This window comes from Motacilla alba, chromosome 8 (assembly GCF_015832195.1).
Source record: "Motacilla alba alba isolate MOTALB_02 chromosome 8, Motacilla_alba_V1.0_pri, whole genome shotgun sequence".
NCBI classification, from domain to species: domain Eukaryota; kingdom Metazoa; phylum Chordata; class Aves; order Passeriformes; family Motacillidae; genus Motacilla; species Motacilla alba.
Window position 1 is genome coordinate 2249705 of NC_052023.1, and position 22928 is coordinate 2272632.

At 43.2% G+C, this 22928-nt stretch overlaps 1 protein-coding gene across 3 annotated transcripts; it reads right to left on the minus strand.

The window, feature by feature from the left end:
• Window positions 1–2183: 2183 nt before the first annotated feature.
• ATG4C (autophagy related 4C cysteine peptidase) lies at window positions 2184–22419 on the minus strand. Of its 3 annotated transcripts, none has more exons than XM_038145195.1 (12): window positions 22325–22419; window positions 21994–22085; window positions 19658–19788; window positions 18775–18858; window positions 17935–18168; window positions 15186–15507; window positions 13253–13323; window positions 11951–12087; window positions 9680–9758; window positions 8939–9015; window positions 5974–6093; window positions 2184–3336 (listed from the first exon to the last, which is right to left on the minus strand). In XM_038145195.1, the coding sequence occupies exons 3-12, from the start codon at window positions 19731–19733 to the stop codon at window positions 3166–3168; spliced, it is 1371 nt and encodes a 456-aa protein (XP_038001123.1). In that variant the 5' UTR covers window positions 19734–19788; window positions 21994–22085; window positions 22325–22419; the 3' UTR covers window positions 2184–3165. The 3 variants fall into 3 exon arrangements, with proteins under 3 accessions (XP_038001123.1, XP_038001124.1, XP_038001122.1); XM_038145196.1 differs by having other exon boundaries at window positions 21994–22131; window positions 22325–22376; XM_038145194.1 differs by having other exon boundaries at window positions 21994–22419.
• Between the last annotated feature and the right edge of the window lie 509 nt (window positions 22420–22928).

Genomic DNA, 22928 nt, shown 5'->3' on the forward strand with positions numbered 1-22928 from the left:
GGATTCTGGCATTCTATGAAACAACCTTAGTGCTGCTTTGAGTATATTCCCATTCCAGGCCTTCTGGAAGCTGGGCTGCAATTCTCCAGGCTCTGTTTCCCTCTGAGATCAGCTGTCTACCACCATCAGTAAACAATTCCCTCTCCTAAAGGACCACTCTAGAAACTCCCATTTCAGGAGTCAACACGGGGCAAACCCTTCCAGTCTGACCCTTCCCAAGAGTCAGAGCAGTGCCCTGGGCTTCTGGAAACTTCTCAGAAATCAGCTGCTGTCTACCCTGAGTGCCTGGAGGGTGTTTTTAAAGGTTGGCTGGAGGTGGGAGAGGCTGCAGAGGAAAGGGAGGTGGTGGCTGGGTGGTTTCCCATGGAGGAGAGAAATCCCTCACCCTACAGCGCTGAGGGCAGAGCCAGCACCTCCAGCAGAGCTCTGGGCTGTGCTGGGCTCTGGTCACTGCCAGGGAGAGCCAAGGTCTGGAAAACAAGGCAAATATCCCTGCTGGAAAGAGAAGGCAGAGTCTCCACTGAGAGCATGAGCTTGTGCCAAGCTAATGTCAGGTACTGTAAACACAGAGAGAAAGGTTCCTTGTAAGGAGAAAAGAAATGGCAGAAAGGAGGGAGAGGAAAGGCTGTGAGGGGACAAAGCTGCGAGGCTGCGGGGCTCCTGTTTGGGCTGTCAGGCAGGGCAGGAGGGGGAGGTTTGTGGAAGTCTCTCAGAACCTGGGCCACTGCTGGCTGTGCGAGTAACTGATGCTCCTCAGGTTTGTGTTTGAAGGCAGCAGCAGCAACACTGATGACACAAATTAATTGCCTGGTTTTCAGCAGCTAATGCGGACGAGGTAGAGAGAATTACTACACAATTAACATAGTTTCCAATTAAAGTCCCCTGTAGTTACCCAAAACCATTAATTTCTAGTAACCTGGTAATTTAACTTGTGTCACCCCTGTACAAAGTGCACCAGGGCATTCTGTGGGCTTCTCTGTGGTTAAACCTTGGACAAAAACCATGATGAAAATAGCCATGAATTTTTAACAATTATTTGTAGAAAGGCTTAAAGAAAACTCCACTGTGATGAACTAAAGGATTTGCTACAAATTAAAGGACCTCAGCCCAGGTGCTGTTCTAGCACTGCAACTTTTCTTTCTCTCCGTTAAAAAGGGAAAAACTTTCACTATTTAATAAGTTCAAAGATGTTTCAGCCACTACATTTTTATCCAGCTGGAAAAAAGACAGAGAAGAGGAACGGTTCCATCCTTCTAGGGCAGTTTGCTGTTGCAATGGCAGAACCACATTTTCCTTTTTAACATTTCTGTGCTACAGCTCTTGTAATTCCATGTGAGCATTTCCATTCCATTCTGAACCAAAGGCCTTTGGAAGAGCAGCTCCTTTCTGCAGACACAACAGGCTGAGGTGGCTCTGTGCATGGGGGATTTTCTGAAGGTGCCTGAATTCAGGTGGTGGATTTGTGGAAGAAGGAAAATTCAAGCACCAAGCACAACTTGGTGTCTGATTTCCTGTCCACTGCCACCCAAAGGAACCACCCTGAGGCTGTGCCTGATCTTTGCTACAGCTGCATCTCCTTGTGCTCCACTCACCAGCAATCTTCTATCTCCTAGCTCTGACATCCACAATTCTCCTCATTCTGACATCTAAATTCCATAAATACGTTGTTTACTCCCTCTTCTGGGCTATTAATGAAAAATATGAAGATCAAGCCTAACATCCTCACATACCTGTTAGTAAAAAGCCACATTATGCCAAATATTAGCAGGATGCAGCAGTGCAGAGATTACTGATTTAGACAAATAAGGTCTGGGGTTTCTTTCCTTGAAAACAAAGGAACATTTTGCCTTTTTTGAATAATAATTAACACATGCAAATGCACTCTCCAGCCCTGACACAGGCCTGGTCTAGTTCTGCCTGAATTCTATCCATTAGTCACTTCTTGCTCATAAAAGTAAAAGGTGCTTTAATGAACAAACATGATGCTTATTATTTGGATCAGCAACACTTGTGCCTCTGCGCCTGAGCAGCACTTAGACCAGGTAACATTTGGTTTACAACACAACAATAAAATCTGCCTTTATTGCAAATAAACAGAGTATTCACCCCTTACAATATTGGTTTAGATGTAGGATTATATTCACTGTTAGAGGATCTAATATTAATATAAAAGGCACATGCACTTCATGTTTTCATACCTCTTTTATTTCCCAAGCAGCGTTAATATGGTTTTTTAAATATTGTATTTACTTTGTTAAAACGTGAAACTATTTCTGTACATTTGTTTGCAATCTGAGAACACACACCACCAAGTAATCATTTGTACAGCAACAACACGTATCAAAACAAAAAATCATCACAGCCCGGAATTTTCCACATCCACCCCCCTTTGCTTTGATTTAAAAGCTGCTCTGGCAGGAGAAGCCTCACCATTATGGTAGCTGAAACAGGAAACAAACACTGCTCTCTTCTAATAATTGTCTCCAGCTGCTTTGATTGGTTGCAGTTAATATTAATAGTATAACCTTTAAAAATTGTGGGGAAAGGTAATACTTTATCTTCACTCCTCATATTAAGGCTCCAAAGCAAGCTTAATGAGAAACCATTAGAAAGTCATACTGCTAAATAGTATCTTAACTCCCAATTCAGCCTATATAATTATGGCAGGACTGCCAGGGCCAGGGACTCCTGATCCATCAGCCTCACCTTTCCAGCAGGAGCTGCTCTGCATGGTGCCAGGCTGGCAGCAGAACTGCTGGGGCCACCCAGCTGGGACTTGTCCCCTTCCCACAGGAACAACGTGGTCTCCACAGCCCGGGATGTGCATCCCTGGCAAAGCCAGCCCCACCTGGCAGCGCTGCTCAGGAGGGCACAGGCTGGCACTTGGGGACTGGCCAGGCTCTGCAGGCTCTGAGCAAAGCATCTCCCTTCGCTGCCACAACGGCACAGCCGCTCCTCCAGCCAGCAGTGGGCAAAAAGAATTAGTACATACATCAGTAACTGACATCTTAAAGACTTCTAACATAGAAAACATTATCATCTTTATGAAAATAGACCGATTTCAGCACGGGCTTGCCTTTTTGGGGAAGGAATTCAGGTACATTTTTATAGTTAAAAGGCAAGTGTTCTCCTGGACAGCTGCCGATGCTCTTGTGTAAAATGTCCTCAAAGCAAGACAAACTCCTCTGTACTAAATCTCTTCAGTCTTTTCTTCTCATCCTCAGAGAAAAGGTCATTTTCTTCATGGAGTGGACTGGAAGCAAAGTCATAGTCTCTAGAATGACCCTTGACAAAAGTAAACAGGGGATATTTCTCCTTGGATGAAGATTTCAGCATCTATAATGTAAAACAAAGCAGATAAAACATTAACTGGAAATGAAGAAATGCAGCAAGCACAGATATTCACCTGATGATGACTGCCAAGTAAAAAATGCATTATTTAATTATCTCATTAGACAAAAGCATTGCACAATCTGAACATTTCCTCCTCCTATGAGGTATTTACCTCCCTTTCTCAGGTAGCTGCTAATTTCCTGCCTACTCCTGGTTTTGAGCACACAGATCACCTGTGTGTGCTGTCAGACTCAGCGCAACAAAGAGAAAGATAAAAGGATAAAGGACAGAAGATAAAACCCTCTACAAAATAGTTAATGGCCATAAGGGTCTCCTCAAGCCCAGCTGTGAATTCTGCAGCAAATGAGCATACTGAGGGGGGAGGGTTTCTATTGCAGAATCAGCAGGTGCAATATTTAGTGTTTTTATTAGAAGTTCAAACACATTCACCAATGTAAATAAGGCAGTCAGGAGCACGTGGCTCAAACCAGATTGGTGACAGTCACAGGGAACCAGGGGGCCCAAAATCTGTGTTTATAAATAAGAAAGCTGAGCATGGAGAAAGGGGGTGTGGGGAATGATAAATCTGAAACAGACCAGCAAAGCATCTTTAAGAGCAGTTAAAACCCCACTAAATACTGGAAAACATTTCAGCCTTTCAGGGTGTTTGGTCCACTGATTTATTTTTTAATTTGTTTTACTTTTTCTTATCTGCTTGGGAAAAACCAGCCCAGTTGCAGTGGCTGCAGAGCTACATCAGGATAGAGATACACACTGTGCAGAACTAAAAATCACTGAGCACCATTTCAGGAGAACAATCAGTCTAAAACAGTAAAAAATCCCCAAAGAGATCTTCAAACAGTAACAACTACTTCAAAAATGACAGCCAGGGGTTGAGGGGGCATTTAAAATACAAGAAAAAAAAATATCCCAGTAAAATCCTGGGGTTCCACTGCTTGTCTGTGTTCAGCTCTACTGAAACTCCCACTTGCACAACTGAGGGAGGTGAGGAAACCCTAAACACAGGAACTGGGCAAGGGAATGCCCAAACGAAGTCCAGGGGAACCTGCTCAAGATTTGTGTAACTCTCATCACACCACATCTCAACAGTGACCACAGAGAATGTGAAACTCTAAACAGCTTGCAAGTTTCCTCATTTATCTGTCTCTGAACATAAGGCCATGATGTTCATCCTCAAGTATAACAGCTAAATCTTATCAATCACCTCTTATAACCCAAGAAAGCAGGCAGAACCTGGAGTTTTTAGTTCAGCCTCCACAGGGCACACTAGGAATGCACTGAGCTTTATGGTTCAAGAGCTACCCCACTACAATTGCAAACAAAGGGAAAAATAACGGAAGAGAAGGAAAACACAAAGGATGTGAAGGAAGGATTGCAAGATCAATTGATAGAATGCTTCTGACATTGTCCCTGTATCCAAACTCCCCCCTCTTTTCAAACTGACACTGCCTGAAATGTATTTCTAGAAAATAATATCACTAATATCAAAGAGCTTCTATCTAAAATACCAGGATAATAACTCCAACACTTGGATCAGTCAAGAGTATTGTGTACAGGAAAAAACTGTACTTAATCCCAAACCTGAAAGAACAGAAATAGGAAAAAGATAACTTCTGCTGGAACTGATTTTGTAATGAGATTTTTTTTACCACGTTATGACATTCTATGTGACAGAACAGGAAAACATGGAAGAACAGAAACATCACTATTTAAAACTTTCCATGGATCTGCTGCTTCTTTCCATGAACTTTTACTTCTTTAAATCTATTTTCTACCTCTCTGGGTAAGAATCAAAGAAACAACGTCAGCATCGATCAGTATCTACTTATTATAATCAGCATTAAGTTTAAAAAAATGGTTTTTTGGCTGTAGTACTAATACCACTTCTCAGGACATCCCAAGTGCTGGACCAACATTCATTCCTTGTGCTGCTGTGGCTGGAATATTACCATTGAGCCCATCTGCTGCTGCATCCTTTTCACAGAGCACCTTCTGAGCCCACCGAACGCAGAGCAGCTCACAGAACACAAGGATGACGCTGCATTTCATACCCTCACATACTGGACTAACTAAGGAGAAAAAATCCTTGATTCCAATGGGACCTAAATGAATCCAGAGCAGAGTTTTTCCAGGGGAAGGACGGGGTCAGACAGATTTGCTGGGTGGCACCCGCTCCGTGGAGCTCACACCAGAGCCCTGCGCTTCCCACCAGGAAAAGCCCCTTGTGCTAGGGAGAAATAATGAACAATTCGGGTTTGCTCCAACACTTCTCTTCCCCCCATCCCTGCCCAGGGCCGGGCTGCTCCCCAGCAGCTCCCCAGCCTCCCCCGGGCCGGGGTGGCCCCGCTCGGCAGGGCTGGAGGGGACATTGCCACTTCACGAGTGCCACCTCGTGGGCCCGCCCGGCGCCAGCCCCGCTGCCGCAGCCCAGGCGGGCTCTGCCCGGCCTCAGCCCGGGACCCGCTGGGATGAACACCCAGCTGCGCCCCTGACCGCGGGAAGAGCAGCCATCAACGCCACGAGGGGAAGCAGGTCTGCTCAGGAGGGCGAGGCTGATCCTCTTCCCTTCCCCACACCCCGCTCTGGCCGAGGGATGGATTCGGGAACTCCAGCACCTACCTTGGTGATTTCTTCAGAAGCCTTCTCAAAGTCCTGCACAGTCCTACAGTAAAATCCTATTGTGCAGCTCGGGTCCATCTTTTTGAAGGACATCTTTTTGGGAGAAGGACAGTGGAATGACTGCAGGTTTCCCAATTAAAAAACACAAAACACGGTTACAGTCGGGAACGGCACAGATCCACGTGTTTACTTTTGTCCCCCCAACAGCTTTAAAACATCCAATCCCCTGCACCACCTGAATTAAACCCCAGCACACACTCTGGAAGTGATTTCTCCCACCCTCCCCCCCAAAATATTCAAGTGATTGCACCCTTCTCCAGCCGTGTAAAACCTCCTGCTGCTCAGGCTGCATTCCCCAAACTTCCCACACACCAGGTTAGTTTGGAATCTGTCAAAGCTCTGCTGCTCCCAGCAATACTTTATGAATATTCCCAAGGCAGAGAAGGTGAATGCTCTTCTGCAAATTGAATTTGTAACAGCTTTTGCACTATCTTACTGTTTTACTACCACTGCCCAGTGCCCCTTCCCTCCCCCAGCCTCTATAAAAGAGACATAATGGAATAAACCAACCTCATGCATTTTCCTTCAGTAAATGAAATGGGTTCAAAAACCCACAAAACACACAAAAGCAAAACCATATTACAATGATCCACAAGTAGGGAAAAACCAAACATGCCCTGCTTTACAAATGGGTTTTTCCTCCCGTGAAATCTCTTTCCCTGACAGATGCTGCCCTGCCAGTGCTGTGAGCTGATACTTTCAGCAGCCCTGCTGTAAGACAAAACAAACACAAAACCCCTTCCCCATGCTCCCCGCTCAGTTTATGAGAGAAAAAAACAAGTATATTCTATCCACCCCGATTCCGTGGGTTTTATTACAGGAGCTGCAGGTGTGGTGAAGCTCTTTGTCCAATAACTGCAATTATTTCCTCACTTGCTCTCACAGGGAGCCAGTCCCCTCCACTCTGCCTCTAACGCAAGGATGACCCATCATCCTCCCTCTATTAAATCCCTTTTTTTGCTAATCACAAAAATCAATCCACAGAAGACAGCACCGGGTCCCAAATCCGAGTGTAGCCATCCCTGCAGCAGTTTTACATGGTAAAATATATTGTTCTTTCCTGGTGATTACAAACCCGAGAGGTATTTCTGCAAAACCTCTGCTAAAAAACATCCACCAAGATGATTAGGGCTATTTCTGCAAGACTGATTTAAGTCACTGCTTTTTCTCCTCACCGTTCCAATTTTATAAACAGCAATTGTATTTTTAATATTAATTCCTGAGTCATCAAACGCTTTAAAAATTAAATAAATAAATAAAATCCAACCCTGCCTTCCACATGCCACTGCAGCAGCAGCCCTGTCCCTCCAGTTGTGCAGGAGGTTTAATGCTGCACAAATCACTGCACAACAAAGAGAAGTGGGGAGGATTTTTTTTTCCCCATTCCTCCAAACAAATGGATGCTGGAAGCCAATACAGAGTGGATTGATTTCCAACTTATTCTGGACAATTTGTCAATTTTGAAAATACTCCCTACAGATAAATCTAACAAGCAACTATCCACACTAAGAAAGCAATTTCTGTTTACTTTTGACATTTCTGGACAAAGATATAATACTATTAAATGCAGCAAGCATTAAATTGCAATCTATTTTCCGTCTGCAGGAAAGCATTAGGATGAGATCAAGCTGAGCTGGCAGCTTACATACCTTCCAAACACAGCTTAAACCCTTGGTATTATTTAGAAATTCAGATTAATGCCAGTCTGCAGCACAATTCTGAGGCTGAGTCATAGGAGCAGAACCCAAAAGATGTGTTTTTGTAGCTTGGCCACAGCAGGACCTTAAGGAATTCACCTCAGCTCTGCTGCTCGGTGCTCTCTCCACTTTTTGTCTGCTTTTTTCCCAAACTGTAAAATCTTCAGGGGCACTGGAGCACAACACAGTCGTGAGGATAAAGGGGAAGGAGCTGGGTGATCATCCCAGGCAGAGCTGGCACTCACCAGCTCCTCCTCCAAACATCTCAAGAGGGCAAACCTAAAGGAATCTCTACACACAGCCAAACTCCCTGCTGGGTATTTGCTGACCCATTCTGCTTCATTCAGAACCTTCTCACTTCCTAGAGAATCTTCCACTTCTATATTATGTGACATGCTAACTCAAGCATTTTGTTAGGCATAAATAATGACAAATATGAAGTATTTGCTTTAAGGACTCGACACCAGCCCTTTGTGCAGGCCCTTTGAGATTTTTTATTTATATAGGAATAGTTCTCCTGAACAGCATTTGATGGGATTTTGCTCCAGCTCTGTTCTGGAGCAGCTGCTGCTGCCCTGGCTGTGGATGCCCCCTCAGGCTGAGCCAAGAGCTGCTGGAAGTTCACCTGAAGTTGGGCACAAGAGCAAGGAGGGTTCGTGTGGATGGCCCTGAGGATGTGACTGTGAGTGCTGAGGCCACTGAGCACTTCCTTGCAGCTGACAGTGTTTTCCCAGGGCAGCTGTAAATTGAGTTCTCTAATCACCTCCTTTAGCTCCATCTATTTCCAGGCTCCTTCTATTGAATACCACAGGAATTCTCCCTGATGTTGCTTGCAATTTAAATTAAAAAAAAAAAAAAGACCAAAAAGACAAACTATCAACCCCAAACCCAAACAGGTTTAAGATCTACAAATATCATCTGTTTTCTTTGATGGAAAATCACTTAAATGAAGTGATCATCGAGTTTGGAGATTTTACGATCATTAAAAAGAAAACAGATGAAGATTAATGAAGTAAAAATTAAACCTCCATATTGAGATTTAACCTCTGGTCATTTTTGTTGATTACAGGCCTATAAAGAAGGGCAGGACATTGATAAATAACATGTAACTGTAAAACCATAAAGCTGCAGCTAGCTAGAACAGCTCTAAATAATTAGTGTTTGATTCATATGGGAAGAAAACAGTGCCAGCTCTATATCCATAGTACCTCAAGAGGGAAATCCTTTATGCTGACATCTACAAAAGATTGGCAGTAATGAGGATCCATGTAAATCAAACTGTCATCTGCAAGGACAAAACAGAAGACAAGTAATTCAAAAAACACCTTATTATTACACTGCTTACAATCCAATTTCTATGCAGAACAGCTGGAAAAAAAGCCAGTGAGTAACTGCTTGCCAGGCTGATACTCATTGACTGAAGCATAGGTTTTTGCAGGACAGATTAACTTTTGCATAATCAAATATGCTTGTATAAGCAGAATTTTTATAAAGTGATGAAACTGTCATTTAATTTTTGGTGATAAAATTACTTTTACAAACACACAATTATATTCTGGAGTTTGCATATGAAAAATGTATCGCCCTGCTTCATCCTGACAGCAAGAATATATTGCTTGTCATTTAGGCATCAACTAACACCACTTAAAGCAGGAGAGAGTAAATACCTAAATAAGAACTGCCAGGCAGGAACAGCAAACGCTCCTCGAGTTTGGTGAAACAGATAAATTATGCCTTGTTTATGCAACAAGGGAAATTAAATGTACATTTTACAGAATCCAATTACTCCGTGGGGTAAATGACAAATGGCTGGACTTGGGGAGATGTGATGAATTAATAAGGTGCTCATTTTACTATTTTAATCACGCCATTTCCCACTGCTTCACTATTAACTTCCTAACTCTGAGAGAAAAAAATCCTGAGGAGACATAACACATTCAAACACTAACCTTGGAATCCAGCAAAGTAATAGGATTGCTTGGGTCTCCCACCAATGATGCCAACACAGTACTCCAGGCTCAAAATTCCCTAAAACAAGAACAGGGAACCATTAAGATTAACCAAAGTATTAATCTGAATTAAAATATTTGCTCTTTGCTCTTTTAGGTAAACGGCTTTGGTTTTTTTAAAAGATTGACTCCATGGGGCTTGACCAAAGTGAAACCACACCAGCAGATGTTCCAGAGAAAGTCCTCCCTTCCCATGAGATAGCCACACATGTTTTTGGGGAGGAGACAAAATATCATGTCACACATTGAGCACCAGGTCCTTAGTCCAAATATCCCAAAGTATTGAGATTTCCAGCTTTCACACACATTGACATCCTGTGCCTCTGGGGACTCTCTTCTTTCTGCACTCAAATGGACAAGCCTGGCCAGAGCATCAACCTTTACACCCTGGGCAGAAATGCCAGCTGTGTTAAGAGTAATTACAAGGTCCAGCTCCAGAAACAGCTGCCCCACATCCAGGGAGGAGCCACAAACACCCAACAGCCAGGCCCCATAAACATCCCTGCAGGCAGCCTGGGAGGGCACAGGAACCAGAACCTTCTGGAGGCAGAACTTTTGGGAAGGGGACATTACTAAGTGTAAGAAGGGAATTTTTCTTTCAACAAAAAGATTGATATTGTCAGACTACTAATACCAAGGCTTCTCAAGAGAAAATCTTCCCTGCTTAGACAAGGATAAAGTAACTTAAAAACCTCCCCTGAGCTCTACGAAGTCAAATCCAGCATGGTTTACACAGGTTAAGAAGTGATGCTTATTTAAAATACAAGAAGGTTTCCTTAGAAAACTTCTTTAAAATATAAATGAGAAGGTTTCCTTAGCAAATGCTCTGAGCATCACAGAACATTCAGGCAGAGCAGAAGCAAAGGCTCCAAGAGCCAAGGAGGGCAGAGCAGAGAGGGAGCAAAGCTGCTCAGAGTAATAGATAACTGTTTAATCTATGGCAAGCTTCTTGTAAAAGTGAATTATAAAAAATTTATCAATTTTCACCCATAACTATAAAATCCTTTGTAGAAATTACCTCTTGTGCTACATTCTAAAATCTGCATTTTTAACTTAAAGCCAGACTCCCAGAAATGTGGTCACTTCTTGGGAACAGTCAGGGCAGACACTGGAGTGACTGATTCAGGCAATTGAGAGCCCTCTTATCTCAGCCTCCATCAGGCTGCAACAGCCTCGGCAAGGGAGCAGCAGGAATCACTCACTGGAGCCAGCTGAAAACCAAAACTTTCCCAAACCAACTGTCTGAAAACACAAGGAAAATAATCAGGGAAGAATTTAATAACAATTTAAGTTCATAACTTAAGGGCCTTCACCAGTCTGTCTTCCCACGGCAGTAAAAATCAAAATGTTTTCCTGAAATGTTACAGTGAAGAGACAGCCACAAAATAAATCATCTTACAGACTCTCAGCCTTTGTCCGTGCTCCTACGCTGGGGGAAATTAAAAACGAACCCAAAATTTAAAGACAGATCAAGAGGAGCATGGAAAATGAAATAAAAGCAGCAGGGCCAAGAGAACAAGCCCTTCCCTAAGAGGAGCAAGAGGCAGGATCACAGCACATCCTCAGGTACCTGCAGAACCTCTGCTGACAAAACCACAGCACAGACCTTCCCCCCTCTGCCTTCTCCTTGAGTTTGCCTTTTTCCAGCTCATTTTTATTGTGGTAACTGCTTGCTACTCCTGCACCACCATCCTCAGAAACGTTCATCCAGACAGGGAAAAAACAATTCAGGTAGTGAATAAAAATATCAAATAATTCCACGGGAACAAAGAGACAAAAGAAAATGGGAAGAACAGACAAGCAACAACTTAAAACCATTTGAACCATTTTCTTATTTAAAAAAATAAGAAACAGAGTAAGGAATGGAGTGTATTTATATTTTAAAATGCTGCCTGATCCTTAGTTACATATGCTATTAGAGTCCTGCTAGATTAAATTACCATTTGTAATTTGAGGCACTGCATTAATGTCTTTTCAGGTGGCTGCTGGAGGAGCAGGACAGTTATCACTGCTTTACCAAGGGACATCATGTGCTCTGCAATTATGTCTGATCTTGTAATAGGGAAATTTCAAATCTGTAAAGTCAAACTTTACAACCTTCAACTGTAAAATCCCCACCACAGGTTTAATGGGGAGAATCACCCTCGTGAAGCTGCTTTTCATATCCCCTTGTGCTACTCTTTGAAAAATGATTGAACTCTCATTTCATACCTTTACAAACTCCAGGTAGTCTGTGTTTGTTCTCTCTCCACCGAGCCTCACAGGAACCAATATAATTACAGCTTTTGTGCCAGCTTTCCCAGAATCCACAAAAGAGCACTGCCTGTCAATAACATCCGAGCTGTAGACTGAGACACACAGAAACATCCACATTTCAAACAGAACCTCCAGGCTTTACAGACACACCTCCAACGTGGCATCACAGCGTGACAAACTCAAACTGCAGCCCCTCCAAACCTTGCTGTGCTCCCAAAACACAGCCCAGGTGCTGGAGCCCTGGCTGCTGAGAACTGCAGCCTTTCTGTGCTGCCAGGCACTGACCCTGGAGAACACTGCATTTAACCTAAAGCCATGGAAAAAGCTTCCAAAATGGAATGACAGAACTGGAATTACAGGTAAGTAGTTTGAATAGAAGTGTGTAATACCACATGTGTGAAAAATTTAACGTTTTGGAATATAGTAATATATATAAAGCAAGATAGATGTTTCAGAACAGTAACCAGTCCTTCTTCTTCACCTTCTTCTTCATGAGTTTAAGTAATATTGTGTAACTAGATAGAAAGTCCACATTATGAGGCATGGCTAGTTAGTTATTAAGTTAAAAGTAAAAATAATTTAAGTATAATTTCTTAACTAGACAGTTTATCCTTAAAAAAACCTTCTAAAAAGAAGAGATAAAACTGCATTTTAGACTTGTTAAAGTATAGAACTATATAAACTATATAGAGAACTACAGAACTCACAATTTATAAGACTGTAATATAAATCAGAACTAATAAACATCTAAATGCAAACAAAAAATACCATCTCACACATTTAATCCCAACCCTAAGAAAAAAACAAACCAAAAAGTCAACAGCCAGGTGACTCAGAACCAGAGCTAAGCCTCCTCATTCCCAGCAATATTTTGTGGAATGGGAATTGCTGCTGCAGAGTTGCAATGCCAAGGAAATGCAGAAGGGGTAGGTCAGGAGAAAGGCAATAAATATTTATTGCTGCATATAAACTTCTAAAAGGAATAATTAAAACTTGAAAGCTTCCAACTAACAGAAACATCCACATGTAAAAGGAGAAGAGGCAATAACTGATTTGCTGATTTGGAATTCCACTATAAAATACCAAACCAGCAATGAACAATCTGCACATATCAAAAACCCCTTTGCCTACACAATCTCAATTTTGTGGATCCACTTCTTTGGGATTTTTTTCCCTTTAAGGCTCTATTGTTAAGTGCTAACTGAAAACCATAAAAAGCATTTAAAATGTTAGCAAAAATCTAAAAATCACAGTTACCTGTACAATCCTGGGCAACATAGACTGTTACTCCTTGCAGCTCAGGGTCTCTTGCTTCTTCAACAGCTTTTCTAAGTTCAAACACAAAACCGTTCAACTTACCATTCATTAAAAAAAATTAACAATAAACAAACAAATTATTTTGGTTTTTTTAGAAACAGGATGATTTTAATTGTTTGTGATAGGAGTTTTTTGTTTGTTTGGGTTTTTACAGGGGTTATTTTGTTTAATTCGAGGCACCTTCCCTTCCTGATAAACACAGCTGGTGGGATTTTTGATTTGGTTTTAAACACTGGACACCAAGATCCAGCCTGTAGCTTCCATAATGTCCTGGCACCACATTTTTCCCAAGGCAAGATGACAATGTCTGGCTATTTAGAAGAAACAATGAAACCCACAAAAACAGGTTCCAAATCCCACAGCAACTTCCAATGAAATTCATATCCATTACTTCATTTCTTTCTGTTCATAACCATTTTCTGTCATGTATATGGATGATAAAGGCTAAGTTTGCTGACAAAAATACTATTTTCAACTCATTAGATCTTTTTATTGGACCTCAGTTCATATAAAAAGCCACAGATTAGCACCTGGAAATAAAGTTTCACCAAAACTTTCAAAAAGATAATTACAATATTAGACTCTCCTCAAAAGAGTAAGAGTAACAGACCTAAAAAAAAGAAAAGCCATGCTGATAGTCAGAACCATGGTCATCTATCAGGGACAGCATTTGCAAAGGAAGGGAACTGTTCAAAATCCAGGATTTCCCTTTGATTTCAAGCACACAGCTGCATTAAATGGTCACTATCCCTTTATTCCCCACTCCATCTTGAGGAGTGGTTTAATGCAGCCATTCCCAAGTTATGAGGGAGCTGTACATTGTTAGTGCTGCTGCAAGAGAGAAAGATCCAGGGAAGGAAACCTCTGCAGGGCTGGAAATCACCCTGGGGTAGCTCTGCACCAAACCCCCCTGCTCCCATTAGGGACACAAATAATTTCATAGATAATTTATTAAAGCAAGCAAAAAATTCTGACTGCTTCCACCATGAGAACAAAGGAAAATAAAACATATTAAAAATGTTAAACTCCTACATCCCTGTCTGCATCTGCATGGATGCACACCTGATTATTTCAGTACAGCTGCATTTCAGATTAACATTACATTTACACTAAATATCAAATTCTTCTATTTATAGATATATTAAAAAATATATAAATGCATGAACTTTGCCTTCTGCTGCTTAAATGATTTATTATGGTTTACAGGTAAACTGGAACCCACTAAAAAAATAAACATATAAGACTACAAAAAAAAAACCCCAAAACATTCAAAGAATTGGATATCAAGGCTCACAATATGGAGAAATTTGACTTTCGACTTTTTTTTTTAACCACGCTGAATGTCACAGACCCTTTACTTTTACTGGGATATAATTATAATATTAATAGTCCCATACATTTACAGTTTCACAAGAATTTGATGTGTGCAAAGAAATGCTGAAAACATCAATTTTAGCTCTGACATTTCATTACACTATCAGTACATTACAGCCCCCAGGTTACAGTATAAAAAAAAAAAAATCTCTAATGTTATGCATGTTCCAAGGTTGAAAGAGTGGTTAGTTTTTAGAACATTTCACTAAATGCAGCTCTGCTTAAAAGGGCTTGGGAGAGATACTTGGGATTCTACAAGAAAACAGCAGTGTTGTGTTTTTTCCTGAAATGAGACTGACAAAAGCTCAGCATTCAGTTCCTGCACCTGCTGCTACCTCCCCTCCTGCCCATGAAAAAGCTCTGGAATTGCTCCTGGTATGGGTGCTTTACAAAGCCAGTAATGAACAGTTTGCTGCTCAGTTAGGCTGAAGCAATCTCAGGACACTCAGAAATGCTGCTCGTGCCAAAGGGAAGGCCCAGAGAACTGAAGGTGTTTTACCTCAGAATGTGCGCCACCACGGCGGGCCCGTACCAATCCCCCGCCATCTTCCCGGACTTCTTCCCGTACTCTATCAGCTGGTGCAGCCCGAAGGCTGCCAGGGGGGAGTCCCCAAACCAGGAGATGATTTTCCTGTGATAAAGCTCATTCCTCCTCTCGGTGACATCCCAGTCCCTCCTGGCGGGGGGCCGGGCCAGGACCTTGGGGTCCCTCTCGGCCGTGAGCGACGCCTCGAAGGAGGCCGTGAGCTTCCTGACGGTGCTGCTGGTCCAGGACTCCGAGTCGCAGCTGTCCATGTCCAGGGCTTCTGGCCACACCCAGGCTGCAGCAGGAAAAGGGAAAATCCACAGCAACATTCGTTTTATGGCATAATTAGCAGAGCACGTCCCTTTGTCCCCCACGCTCACTAAAGCGCTAACGCGTGTTTTACACGTCGCTGTTAACAGGTGAACAAAGAATTCTGGAAGAGCAGGATTTGCTTTGATTTTCCTGGTGATTTTCTGGTGACCATCCAAGTCAGCTGAACAAACAGGATACACCTGATTACAGGTTAGAACTCTCTTACATATTAAATACATGAATGTTGCTTCAATACCATCCAAAAACCTTTTATCTGTGTCAAACGAGAACTTTCAAAAGCTCTTAATTCTTCTTATTTTTCAGTTATTAAAAAACGAGGCAGACCTGAGAAATTACTGATGTAAAAGCAAACATTTCTTCCTGGCAAAATGGCAAAGGAGATCAGCAGAAAAACAGGCAGGCAGGATTATTTATTCACTAAATTCATTAATTGCTCTAGATTACAAGGCAAACTTGTTTAAATATCACTCAGTATCTTCAGTCTGCTTTTCCAGCTGAAGATTTCCCTATGGATGATGCATCCCACACAGCACTCCTCCTACAGAATGGGGTTCAGCAGGCCCAGGAAGATGCCTGGAATTCTCCCACAATTCCAGCAAGTACTCCCAACACAGAGGCAGCTCAGTGTAACATCCCCACAGGCCCTGCTGTTCTGGGCTCTCAGCTTCACACTCCAGCCAGTGTCTCGAGCACAGGCATTTCAAAGTAAAACTTCAAATTTAAAATCAAAACTCATTCACAACAACACTCGGCAATATCTGGAACATTCCACATGGCAGCGGAAGTGTAAATATCTCAGCCAGAAACTTCAGGCAAGTTTTGCTTCCTAACAGAAACACCACCATTAAACGAGAACAAAAATATCTCTGGGAAAAGAGTAAACAGCCATGAAAAACTTCCTGTAAACACCTAAATATGTTTCCAAAGCTGCCCAGACCTCATAAAAAGCTTTTCAAAAGATAATTCACCAGCTGTCAGAAGACCAAGTGAGGAGCAAAGCAGCCCAGAAAGATCATCCCTACCCCATCTTTCTGTGGATTCACAGGAACAAGAACACTCTGGAATCACCCCATCATCTTCCAAATTAGGATACAAGGGGGACACACAAGGAATTCTTTGGAACCATGGATTTTAAAGATAGAAACCTGAGGCTTTTTTGTTTGGGGTTACTTCCAAATGAGCCATTACACACTCCTGCTCACAGGGAGTCTTCTGGGCAGGTCTTGAATTTCTTTTAAATGTATAAGAAGAGTGATATTTAAGGGATTTGTGTTCTCAGCAGAAGTATTTACACACTTTTTGATATGTGCAGTCAGTTTGAGAGAGAAAATGAATGTTTTATGAGTTAAATCTACAGCCAAAGGCACATTCACTGAGCCAATCCCACAGCTCAGCCCTGACGCTGCCGGCAACGGGGACTGTGTGGTGCAGCTGGGCTGGGACCTTGCTCCCAGCTTACATCAGAGCTGCACAGCCAGGGCAAAGTGGGATCAAAACAGGCTTTCAGAAGGATCTTCTGCTGAAGTGTTCCTGAGAGCCCACAAATGGCTGAGGGAACAATGCACTGTGTTCTCTCGACCCCCCCGGGCGGCTTCAGGCCCTGCCGTGGCTGATTCTGAAGCAGGCAATGGATGATTGTTATGAAAGGGACTGGCAATGGGATGGAAAGAAAAGGTGTTTAACTCTGCCAGCTAAAATGCCTCTCTGCAGGGCATGGCCCAGCCTGGGAGAATGAGGAGGACGTGGACACTCAGCCCATGACAGCAGAAAGCATCCCACAGCTCCTAAAGCTTCAGCTGGCTGTGACTGAGGGAGGACTTTGAGACAGACAACGATAAGGAAAAAAGGAAGCTTCTCTCTAAGTAATGGGGGGAAGGGAAAGAATGACACAGTGAACATTTCCACAGAGAGAATGATGTATTGAAGTTAGATTAGAATCTTTCTAGGAACTCAATATATTAACACCAGAAGAAATTCAATAATGGACAACTTTAAAACTGATAAAAGAACATCACTTCTGCCATAGCCCACAGCTATGGGCTGGGGAACTCACTTCTACATCTGGAGTTCAAGAAACAATCCCATTTCCAGAGAGCTGGGCATGTGCACGGGTAGGAACACTCAGACAGGGGGATCACATTTTGTGCTGTATTAACTCACATCTGGATATTGGGAACTCCACAGATGTTTGCTTTGGCACACTTTGGTTCTCAGAAATGGAAGGACAGGACAGGACAGTCTCTGTGCAATGGGACACAATTCCAACAGGAGTGAGGAGCCCACAGCCAAAACCAGCTGGCCCTTCAGATTTGGGATAAAAAAAGGCCATTTTGGTCTCTGCAGAATGCCTGTGCTTATGCAAACACAGAGATCTTCTCTCCTAACTCACCTCTCCCAAGGAAATGAAGCATCAGCCCCTGAGCCAGCAGCATCTGGCCCGTTCTGAGCGTGCAGCCCCAGCCACAGTCCGTGGTTAAAGCAGAGCCCTTGATCTGAGGGAACTCCTCTCTGTAGGTCAGCCAGATCCTAGAAATGAAATCTTTGCGGAACTCCTCCACGTTCCCCGAAATCTCGGTGCTGATTTGATCAAAATTGGACCCATCTGTAGAGAGCTCCCCAGATTCTGCAAGGCAAAGCACAGTTTCAGCTCTAATGAATTTGTTACGGCACGTCTGTTATTAGAAAGCAAGTAACAGATATCAAATTTAGTAGAAAAACAAATGTACAACAATTCACAATTGCCTCAAGTACAACAAGGGAAAACTGGAGGGCAAACATAACAGAAATGTGCCAGATTAAAAAAAGGAAAAATCAAAAGAACCATGCAGACACCACTGTGCCAGTGGAATCACTGACCTGCAAGTAAGTGCTTAATTCACCCAACTGTGAATGGGCAAATAAAGAGGGAGACTTAAAAAACTGCACACTGGAAAGTGATAACAAAGGTGTTGGTGACCCTGATCAGGCCTTGTCACTATTTCCATCAGGAGCTTTTACAGAAAATCTCCAGGTGACGGTGAATGAAGTGCAAATTACAACACAAATTCTTACAGAAAGCACAAGGTTTTGGTGTAAAATCTGAATGAAGCAGGTGAGGATGGGCTGCATTAGAGGTCGACATTTAAATGAGCATTCTCTAAGCTTTTCATATTTACATTTTGGATTTGGTAATTGTTAATGCCAGCCTTTCTAGAGGAAGACTGCAATGAGTGGAGAGCTCTGTACTTACCCTCAGTTTTGAAGTGGTAACATTTTCCCAGCAGGAAAACTGGAGAGTTCCTACTGAAGTAAGTTTTTGTTTTCAACACCCAACCTAAAACAGATGCAAAACAAATACAAATTTGTGACTGAACTTTCCAAAAGGAAATGCCAACAGCATCTGGTTAAGCCAAAGGCAACCCCTTGAAAGGGGAATAAAAAAAAAAGCATTGATAGGGGGTTTGGTCTCATAAAAAATCCCATTAAAGGTACAATGGATACTATTCCTTTCCAACCATGTGACAGCCTGAAAGAAAGCAGAAAAAAAGCACTTTTCATCTTGTCAGACATCTCCAAAACTCGGTTATGATTAGTCAAATTTATCAAAGATCTGGTGGTAAATCTGAGCAACCTCGGTCCTAAAGGGAAAACAGAAAAATCAAGGACAGATTAGTAAAGGGCACACTTGAAAATCTGGTTGCTCATAAACAAATTACTGATGTTCAGCTGTGGAAAATATGTTACTCAACGGCAGATTCCTCAGTGGAGTTTGTATCTCACACAACATCCTGTTTTTTTTCCACAAAAGCACATTTATGAACAAAATAAATCTTGGTGCAGATGATTCCATATTATCCTTGTTTAAAAGCCTATGCAAATCTAGAGTAATTTACAAAATATATTTACTGTTTCCAAAAGAAATAATTTGAAATGAAATTATGCAAGATTTATTTGAAAAAATGAAAAGCTAAGGAAGTTTTTTAGCGGGGCTAATTTATAACATCAAAGAAAAAACTGTTACAAAGGCCATATTGCATTTGTAGTATTAATTAGTTATGATTCCATTCATGTCAACAAGAAACACTCCATTCCTTTTAATGAGGACAGATCTCACCACGCTCTGCTCCACTTACTGTATTTCATGTTGTGCCATGCAGACATAAACTTTGATTTGATCTTTTCTACTTCATCTGTCCCCGTGGCCTCCATATTCAAATTCCAGAGAAAAAGCCATCGCTGTCTTGTGAGGCTTTCAGTTCTGCTGCTGCAAAACCCAAAATATAAACACTCAGCATCCCCCACTCAGGCACTTAAGCCCAACATGGCCAGAAACAGCAATAAACTCACAGAACCCTCCACCACCAGGCACTGAGAAGCAATCCCGTGTCCCATGAATAAGTAATAAAATAATTTAATTCCAAACATACACCAATAAAAGCGCTACACAAAGCTAAATAAAAGATAATGTTCTCCAGCAGCTCTGCCTTGTACCATGAACTGCTCCAGAGCACAAAACCTGTGCTGGCACACGAGCACACTCCTTTCATCAGCAGTGAGGTGGAGAGCTGAGATGCAGCCCACTAAACAGAAAAGATGAAAAGATGCTGCTCTTTTCTGCTGAAGAGAAAACAAAAAGCAATTTTTGGGTTAAAATCCACCACAGTGCAAGCTAATTTTGTAAAAACTCCTGAGAGATTTTCCAAGGAAATGCATCTTTACAGGCTCTTTCTGTGCTGCAAGGTAAGACAGATTTCACCTTAAAAGCAACCTGAACTGGAAACAATTGGTAATAAATAAATAAATAGGTAATTGGTAATGCCTTTATCCCTGTTTCTAAGAAATCTGGGAAACTGGGACAGAATTCCCACCACAGCCCAGCTGCCCCATTTGTAACAGGAAGTTTGCTGTTAACTAACAGAACTTCCTTCACCACGTGTATTCTGTCAGTGGAAATACCTGACACAGAAAGTTTTTGATGGTATTTAGTGTCCCAAACCCTTGCACAGAGAGATGAACAATGAAGAGCTCCTGCTTCAACAGCAGCTCTTGTGGGACATCAAAAATTGATCAACAGTGGGACATCACTGCAGCCTTCACAGAATTTTTATCTAAGTTCTGACAGCACCAGCTGACATGAGCAACAGTGAACTCCCTCATTTCATTAATAAACTTGAGCCAGGAAAAACCTCCTCGCTTTAAAAGGAGTGTCTAGAAAGGTATTTACCTTTCCGTGTGCTATTCTCCACGGAACAGGGATCAAAAGCAGGACAAGACTTAACTGGGTCACTTCTCTCCACTGGGAGCGAATTTTAAGTAAACCCAATCACTGACAGTGTAATTAAGGAGAGGGTGAAGATGTCAGGGTGGCAGCATCATCTGAGCCTGAGGATACTCACACAGATCCACTTTTTGGGGATCTGCAATCTGCTGCCCAAACCACCCCTAGCACATGTTCCCGCTATTCCTTCATTTTATCTCACAAAAATCTGATTTTTGACAGAAAAAGAAGCAATGCCAACTCACAAACATGAGGGAAGGCTGCCGTTTTCCTAGTGAAAATAACAAGTGTCTACATCCCTGCTGTGATTAGCCTTGTGTTAAGCTGGGGAAGGAAGAAAAGGAGAATTTCAAGCTGGATTTTAACTTCCTGCCTTTTCCCTCCCCGTTTTTCTTTAGGAAAAAAAGGAAAGCCTGACGGTATCAGCAGCTCTAGATAGCAAAGGGGCAAAATGAACTTTTCCAGGAGGAGTGTTTGGTCCTGCGTTCCCTCACATGATCCATCAGCAACAACCATTTATCCAGACACCGCTGATTGCCTTAAAAACCAAGTCCTATAGAAGCATCCTCTGGCTAAAATTAGAAAAGAAACAAACTCTACAGTCCTGAAAGGGCCTGAAGACAAAGTTATGTAAATGACAAAGAAGCTAATTTTCTTTTCAAAGACAATGGTCACCACAGCACATTTATCTTTCCTCTCTGTACATTTCTTGTCTGGCTTTATGCTAAAGATGCAAAAAGGGCTTCCAAGAATGCTAACACAAACCAGGTGTAATTTTTTCATGGGGAAAACACAGGTTCTTACTGAAATCACCAGTAAGAGTTCCACCGACATTAATGGAACAGCACCAGAAGGTCCCAGGAATACTAAAGCCAACAGGCTTTAATATCGAATTACCAAACCGAATGGTTTTATCCCGAAGTTGCCTGGTTTATGCAGTTGTTCAGATGCTCATCACGAGGATGATGTTCCCTCAGGGAGCAGCAGGACACGGCTGGAACTGAACCCCAACTCCGGAGCCCCCGAGGGATCCATGCCGGGGAGCGGCAAACCCCCGACACAGCATCTGTTTGCACAGACAGCACAAAGCAACGCAAGACCGCAGCGGGAAGGACGAATGAAGCCTCAACGGGGTAATTATAAGATAAATGATCTCCTATTAACTAAGACTTCCCTGGTTTTCATTTGTACCTTGACGGAGCGCGGAGCGGCAGCGGCGACACTCAGCGAAAGCCACACGGAAGAAGGACGGCGAGCAGCGGCCGGAGGTCATTGCGGAGGCGCTGCAAACACATCCGAGGGCAGTTAGAAACGCTACTCGGAAGGCGGCTCGGAAAGAAAAGCAGATTGTTCCTTAGTGCTGCAGCAAGCACGGAGCGCTTCGCCCGGCAGGACCCGCAGCCGAGCAGCAGCCCTCACGCACGGCGGGAAGGGGCTCGGCGGCTCCCTGCCCCACGGGACACGGCCGCGCCCGAGCCGCCGCCACGGAGAGCCCGTCCCGCCGCCGCCGCCCGCCGCTCACCCCTCACGGAGCCGCCTCCGCCATGCCCGGGACCGCCCGGGCAGCGCGCGGCCTCCCGGCGCCGCTCCGGCCGCGGCGTAGCGGCGCGCGAACTACAACTCCCGGCGGGCGCCGCGGCGGGGGCGCGGCGTGGCGAGCGGCGGGGTGCGCGCAGGGCACGCTGGGAAGTGTAGTCCGGAGGGAGAGCGACTGGGAGGCGGGAAGGAGGAAGAGGAGGGAAGGATGGAGGAAGAGGATGGAGGAAGAGGATGGAAGGAGGCGGCGGGACCGGGCCAGGCCCGGCCCTGGCTGGAAGGGAAATCCCAGCCCCTTCACGGGATCTGTGGCTGTCCTTTAACAGCGCTTCTGTCTTGCTAGGGTGTTTTTGGGAGGGGCCTGGTTTTGTTTGATTTTTTAATGTTTTTGTGGTTTTCTTTGGGTTTGGTTTTTTTTTGTGTGTGTGGGGTTTTGTTTTTTTTTTGTGTGGTTTCCTTTTTTGGTTTAGGTGGTTTTGGGTTTTTTGGGGTTTTTTGGTGGGCTTTTCGTTAGTTTTGTTTTTGCTTTTGTTTTTTAATTCCGTGTCTTTTGATTCTTCCACAGCAAAATGCTTCCCATATCTCCAAAC

Excerpts from the sequence above, each read along its gene's own strand:
- ATG4C (XM_038145195.1), bottom strand. The coding sequence starts at position 19,733 with ATGGAGGCCACGGGGACAGATGAAGTAGAAAAGATCAAATCAAAGTTT. Across the intron at positions 18,169-18,774 it reads TTACCACTTCAAAACTGAGG|AATCTGGGGAGCTCTCTACA; the intron begins GTAAGTACAGAG and ends TTTGCCTTGCAG. Across the intron at positions 9,016-9,679 it reads TTACTTTGCTGGATTCCAAG|ATGACAGTTTGATTTACATG; the intron begins GTTAGTGTTTGA and ends TTGTCCTTGCAG.